At 47.0% G+C, this 7022-nt stretch overlaps 1 protein-coding gene across 1 annotated transcript; it reads right to left on the bottom strand.

Annotated features, from left to right (window-relative positions):
- Nucleotides 1-2277: 2277 nt before the first annotated feature.
- Nucleotides 2278-2979, bottom strand: ac (achaete). Its single transcript, XM_017178497.3, has one exon. The coding sequence runs from the start codon at nucleotides 2977-2979 to the stop codon at nucleotides 2278-2280; it is 702 nt and encodes a 233-aa protein (XP_017033986.1).
- Nucleotides 2980-7022: the final 4043 nt, after the last annotated feature.

Here is a 7022-nt window from a genome sequence, read left to right as displayed (position 1 = left end):
TGCCTATTTGTCGGCATTTCGTGTCTTATCTGAGGGATACGCCCAGAACCGAGATACTCTTCATATCGGTGCGAATATCTCTAATTGCAAGTGCGGTGCCATCGCTAGCACGACGATGCCCTGAGCATTCTCGCTCTGAGGAGAAATCCTGGAAAAGATGTCAGGGCCGAACATAAATTACATTATTCTTTGTCAACATTTGTGAGTCAAAAACGCGTTCATGTTAAACAAATAACTCACTTGTTGGTCACTCTCTACCCGCTCCAGTCTGCGGTCTCCGTCTCCATCTCCTTCCCCTTCTTCCCAGTTTGTGAGGAGGTTATTTACGAGACATCAGTCATGGGGAACCATGGGCCATGAGGCGGTTGTGTTGTAATCAGAGCATCCTTAATAAATCATAAATTTATTCGTTGCATGTAAAGAGCCCCACAAAACACAAAAACACATATATATAATCGTTGCACCAGGCCGAGGAAAAAGGCTCTCGGCGGTGCCCCCGGGGCGCTATATCTGCTACATATTTCTGCATATATTTCGACAGGCGAACCGATCGATCGATCGATCGATCCCCTTTTCGGGGCCATGTCAAACATATTATTAACTTCACACAAAAAGCGTTCGATTTTGCACCGTTTGCTGTCGCCGGGACATTGTCGTATGTCGCCCATTGCGACCGCCAATGGAGGAGTGCATTCATATGCTGTGGGGATGTATGTATGTATATATTCTTGGTATCCACCCGAGCCCTTTGGGGAAATCAGCATCTCCCTCGCTGGGAGAATCCCTCGCATTTCCCCACTCCTTTTGCAATGCAAAAAGCTGGAAAGAGCCGGAAATAATAATTCGATAAATGCGCCATGAAGAGAGCCGTAGTAGCTGTGGGCCTCAGAACCGTTCGATTCTGTGCTTACACTGCCAAAAAAAACCAAGGATTCGAGGCTTTTCAATATTAAGAATAGTCTAACGTCTTCCTTTAAATATTTATTTAAATTTTAAAGAAAACAAAAGGCAACATTGAGTATATCCTAACTTTATTTGTTGACAATCTTTAAGGTTTTGGCTCTATTATCCCTTGATTTTCTCTCAGTGCCCAGTTAACCGTTCGGAGCACCGCTCTTCCGCAGCGCATGGCGAATTGATTGCCATGGAAAGCCTGGCAAACAGAAGATCGGTTATAGCCGCTATAGTTCAGCACCAGTGTGGTGGCTCTTGAAGGTCTCAGTGGCCGAGGGCTGACTGCCGCCGGGTGACGGAAGTGCGTATTCGCAGCAGCCCCCCGCTTTGCCGCTTTGCCGATCTATTAATGAGATCCAGTTTGGGGCAGCAGGAAATGCGCGTGGGAGTTGCTAGCCGTTTCTCCAGCGGATGTGGACTGCCAAAGGGGGGAATACACTTATGTGTACATATCCCTAGCCGTACAATGTCGCGGTGGCTTTGGCATTTGGCTTATCTCTGACCAATTCATCGGCTTCAGCGGCTTCCGTTGCGCTGCACAAAACAATCCCAGTGCATTCCGGTCCTAACTGCCCTGTGTCGGGGGCGATCTCTGGACAATTGGCGACTGCATTGCTTGAATAACTTAAAATTAGTCCAGCAACGATCGATCGGCGGCATTCGGGCTCTGATTAACTGTTGGCCATATGCAAAAATGCAGCCAGTAAATTACTTGCAGCTCTTAGTTCTCGATACCGATTGTCCTTGATTGTGGAAAGCTCTCTGGAGAAGGGTCCCTGACAAATTGTTAGGATAATTTACTGGCCCGTCATCGGTGATCCGGCAAATACTTAACGGTAACGTCGATCGTCAGGCCGATATGTAAGCTCCTGCCATTCTTTATTGTGACTTAAAATTGGGACATTAAAGGTGCCTATATTGAAAGGTAAAAGGTAAAGGTATGTGGAGAATCCACAGAGGAAACTAAACTAGCGTTCTTTACCCTTTACCTTTATACAAATCACACGAAAAAGATATTTAAAGAAAACAAGCCATTAGAAGTTCTTTATAATTATCAGTTTAATGTCCTCCATGTTTTTTTATTTATATTAAAAAAAAAAAAAAAAAAGATATTCTTAAGCATACATTGTCTTCCATTACACAGCTAAATCTTAGGAACGGTCCTATAAACTACATAAAAACCTTAAGTGCTAATTTGTACAGGCAAAAAAAAAGTGTTGGTTTTTGGGGAATATAAATACTTGGCAGATGAGGTAATACAATCAATGGTTGGGTGTGTGTGTGTGTGTGCGACTAGCGGTTGCAGGATGGGGGGATGACTCCCTACAGATCATCCTGCCAGAGGGAAATGTAGTCGAGTATGTCCTCATCCTCGGCCCCAGAGCTGCACGAGTTGTTGCGGTAGTCTTCATAGCTGGTCTCCAGCTTGGCAACAATGTTCGAGGCGGAGGAGGATGTGGTGGCCGGTGGTGCTGCCGCTGCTGCTGCTGCGCCTGGGAAGTAGTTGCTGCTGCTGCTGCTCAGACTGCTGCTGCAGGAGCTCACGCTGCCCGAGGGCGAGCTGAGCTGCAGTTGCTGCTGCCACGCGTAAAAGTGCTGCTGATGCTGCTCGAGTTGCTGCAGCCGTTGCTGCTGGAATTGTAGATGCTGCTGCTGCTGCAGCTGTTGTTGTTGCTGCTGCTGCTGCTGCAACTGCTGCTGCTGCTGCTGACTACTGTCGTTCTCATCGATGAGCTTCTGCAGCCGGCGAATGTACTCCACGGCCATCTTCAGGGTGCTAACTTTGCTGAGCTTCTTATTGGCACCGGGGCCAATGCCACGCCGTCCGTTGCTCAGATCGGCAATCACCGCCACGGGTATGTGCTGGCGGAGCTGGCTGAACCCATTGTTGACCTGCTTGACACGGTTCCGTTCGCGGGCATTCCGTCGGACAACCGAGGGACCGCAGATGGGAGAGGTCGAGCCAGAGGATGAAGAGGAGTCCTCGTAGTAGAGGGACTGATGGTTCTCGCTGCCCAGAGCCATGTTGTAGATTGCTGCTTCGGAGATATTAGAGAGCTTGAGTTTGGCTGGTGAGTTCTGCTCGAGAGCTGGCTCCGTTCTGATGCCCTTCTCCGGGCCGTTGCAGCTATTTATAGGGGCCCAAGGGCTCCAGGACACGAATCTCACCTGCAGATTGTCTACCTGCGACAAAAGGTGCAACAGCGGCGGCTGCGTCAGCGGCAGCGGCAGCGGCAGCATAGGAGCAAGGATCAGTCTCTCTCTCTGTGGCGAGAGACCCTCGGCCAATCCGAGCACGCACTCTCTGAAGGTGTGTGTTACCTTTGCGAGAATGAGATAAAGAGCGCAAAAACCCACTCGGTCTCTCTGAGATCTGAGCAGCTGCTCACCTGGCGTTGAGTGTTCCCTGTATCCCGGAGTGGGAAGAGTTTTTCATCTGCAGGCAGGCGTTTCAGCTGCCTTCTTCCGCGACGCATTTCCAGACCAAAAACTTCAACCTGGCTCTGTCGCGTGCCGGCTGCCAACCGGTTTCGAGAAGAAGGCCTCAGAGTCGCAACCAGAGATCCCGCAGACCCCAAGTGGCAATCGCCTAAGCCAGCTTTTATGGCATTAATAGTTCCGCTGCCATAAATCAGGGACTCATCAACACTCTTGGCTAAATGAAATCAAATGCTAAACTTGATTCTGGCCGATGGTGTGATCTTTGACGATCTGGCAGACCTGCTTTTCGGAGAGCAAAGGAAACCCCCATGTGGACTTCCTTTATCCTTTGGCCTTCCAACGATATGACCTTCTCTCCGAGGTCGAAGTCGAGGTCCCTGTTATCATTGAACATTAGGCCCAGGGCCGCTTTAGAATCCAAAGTTTTATGACACTTTCAAGGCCTTGTCGGCTCGTCAACACCTCGAACGGTGATCCATTCGATCCCGCACAGAATACCGATTCCAAAGTGCCGGAGGCACTTTTCTATTAACACTCCTAATGCCCCGTGGTCCTTTATGCCCGTCGTAGCAAGCGGCAGCAGCGGCAGTCCAAGTCGAAAGCATTTGGAAAGCATTTAGCAGGATTCCAGCGAGGATGGACTATGGGTTTTCGTTTCCTTTTGTCCGCATGGCAATCGCCGATGGAGGACTCTGGTTGCACGCTAGGAAACCGTGCCGAAATAGATATTGGCATTGAATATGCCGCACGCTGGGCCTCGTTTAACACTTCGTTGCAGCAGCCGCGGGGTGTATTGCATCAGGCTCGGAGGACATCGAGGGACATCTGAGCGCAGCAGCACAGGTCACAGAGGGGTTTCCCCCGTTTTGCCCAGATGTTGTGCGCCGAATCGATCGTATCCGGTCGGTCATGCAAAATCCATATTGGTGCAATAGAAATTCGATGTGGCTAGGACTTTCTATATTGCAATTTATGTTTTATAAACTCCACGTTAAGTAACCTTCTTCCGTGACAAACATTTCTCTTCCAAAAATATTTATTTCTCCAATCCGTAAGGGCATTCCTGCGTCTGTGCTTTTTTTATTTTGCATTGCCTTTCGGCCCGCAGCAGGCTCCATGCAGATCGACGATCGGAGATCGGCAGCAGGAGGCGCTATCATTATCTGACACAAAAATTTAATATAAATTATGTTGACATGTTGGCTTAAATATGTACGTATGTACGTCGCGCGGCTCTTGGCTTTTGGCTTTGCCTTTTGCTCTGCTGCTTTGCTTACGATCATAATTGAGCCGAATCGAGCGAGGATCGCTTCTTTATATTTTCATTTCTCTGTCCTCCTCCTGCTCCTCCTGCTCCTCGCGGCTTTCTGTCCCGCAGCCGACTAACTAGTTCAATAATTGCTAGTAAGACACCGGCGACAGCAAAACGAGGGAAAGAGGAGCACACCGAAACGGAGGCTATGTGGCAATATCCAGCGAATGAAGATGAAGTCGTCATTAATATCGACTCGGCCTGTCAATAGCTTGACGTCGCATCATTTTTTCCACACTTCGGTGGAGCGTCACCCTTTTTGGAGCCACAGTGGAGCCTGGCTTCGGACCGAACCGAACCCGATATCATTTAGCCATCCAATTTTCGACATGCGCCAGATCCCAAGGTTGGTTTATAGTCATTACTCTCAGCGATCGATGGCGATCCTTTTGCACTTTGCATGCATTTCTGCGACTTTTGACTTGCTTTTCACTATATTTTTGAACAATTGTATCAGTATTAGGATAGTCTTCCTCCTAACTATCCTTTGAAATCCGAGGCAAGCGAATCAAAAGTCAACTGTCAACTGTTCATGGCCATCAAATTGCCGCCTGACCATCGATCGCGCCTTGGGATAAAAGGGCAAAAGCCGCACTCCGATACCCCAAACCCGCCCTACTCCCACTCTCTGCAAACCCATATATATATATATATATATATATATCTGATTTATGTGGAGTCGCCGGCAAATGTCAGCGATGCGGTGCGACATCTAAAGTAAGCGTTTTGACGCCGCCAATTCTATTTGCCGCTCCGATATTTATGGCTCGAAGAGGAGCACAAGAAATCCAGAGAAATCCAGCTGAGAAGGGGCCGGTCTCGATGGCGATTTTTGATTAATTGTAATACGAGAACTTTGATTAATTGCGGGCAGCAAGCGGCCCCAACATAACAATTTGTTTTGGCATTGCATTAAATCAGACAGCAAGCAGCATTAGGTGGCCAAGAGGCTTCCATTGGCGAGGAGCTGGAGGAGCACGGCGTGAGATTGTAAGGCCAACACCTCGGCAGCCTCCTCTGCGGTAGTATTTATGAGTTGGCTACCGAAAATTTATGAATGGTCCATGGCCCTGGCCTTGATGGCCATCAGCAGCGTCATCATTGCGGCAAGGAACACGGCCAGAAATATTGGGGAAATCTTAAGACTAACAAATCAGACATTATTTCTATGGATATAGGTTATTTTTGAAACCCATTTCTATATTATTTCATTTTTTATTACTCTCTCACCTGCTGGCAATTGCAAATTATGCAAAAAAGTTGTCAAATACGGGAGGCATGGGGCGTGGCTCAGCGTGACTATCAACAAAATACAATCGGCAGCAAAGCAGAAAAAAATTAAAATATTGCCGAAAAAATTGTACCAGTTTTTTCGTCTCTCAGCAATTTACATGTCTCGGAATCAAGTCCTGCCGCCCAACAAAACCAATCAACGCGTCTGTTAAAAAATTAAAAAAAAAATATATAAAAAATAAAAGAAAACGAACGGCAACTGGAAGCGGCGGTTGCTTATCGGTAGCCGCGCTGAAATCAGCTTCTGGCACTCACGATCACGACGCGCCAATCCACCGGCCAAAACCGACAGTCGACAGTTGACTTTGGCCCCCTTTAACCCCCCCTGCCGCTGCCCCTGCCGCTGCCGCACAGGTGACCAAGTGCACCTTCGGATCGACCCTTTAGCGATCCGTGCTCGTTGCTCCTGTCACAATTACAACAGCAAGTGCAGCGGACTAATGACAACCACGGTGGCTGTTGCACCCGGACACTGGGCCAACACCTGCAGAGTTTTGTTTGTAACTCAAAATCTACTGAACGATTGGTTTGAAATTTGGAATATAACTTCTTTAACTAATTCTACAGCTACTCACGTTGAGCTTTCTTTATTTATTAATTTTATTATATTTTTCATTTAAAAATGAACTTAATTTTGTAGTCAAAAATCGGTGCTTTGACTTTAAATTTTTATAAAAAATCTGGGAAAATTTTTAAAAATAAAAACGTTACGTGAGTACCTCGCGACACTTATCCTTTAACGAATGAGGTATAATTTTTTTTAGATCGGATGATTCTGTGGACAGTTAGGATGTACACAGCAAAACAACTTTTTTGGAGGCAACTCGGGAGATTCCCTATAACTCCTCTACCTTTAAATATTTTTCTATACAAAATTTATCAAAAATTGTTTAAATGTTGTCTTATTATATGGTATTTAATTCATTAAGCTAACTTTAGCCGTTTCCCCACAATAATTGTTTGAAAAGTGATCCGTTTTGCACCGAATTAGCCTTACCCCCTTAGGTCTTCAAATTCCTCT

Source organism: Drosophila kikkawai, chromosome X, assembly GCF_030179895.1.
Source record: "Drosophila kikkawai strain 14028-0561.14 chromosome X, DkikHiC1v2, whole genome shotgun sequence".
NCBI lineage: Eukaryota > Metazoa > Arthropoda > Insecta > Diptera > Drosophilidae > Drosophila > Drosophila kikkawai.
This window is presented reverse-complemented; position numbering and strand designations above follow the sequence as displayed.

What these genes read in the sequence shown, in the direction of transcription:
- ac (XM_017178497.3), bottom strand. Translation starts at nt 2,979, where the DNA reads ATGGCTCTGGGCAGCGAGAACCATCAGTCCCTCTACTACGAGGACTCC.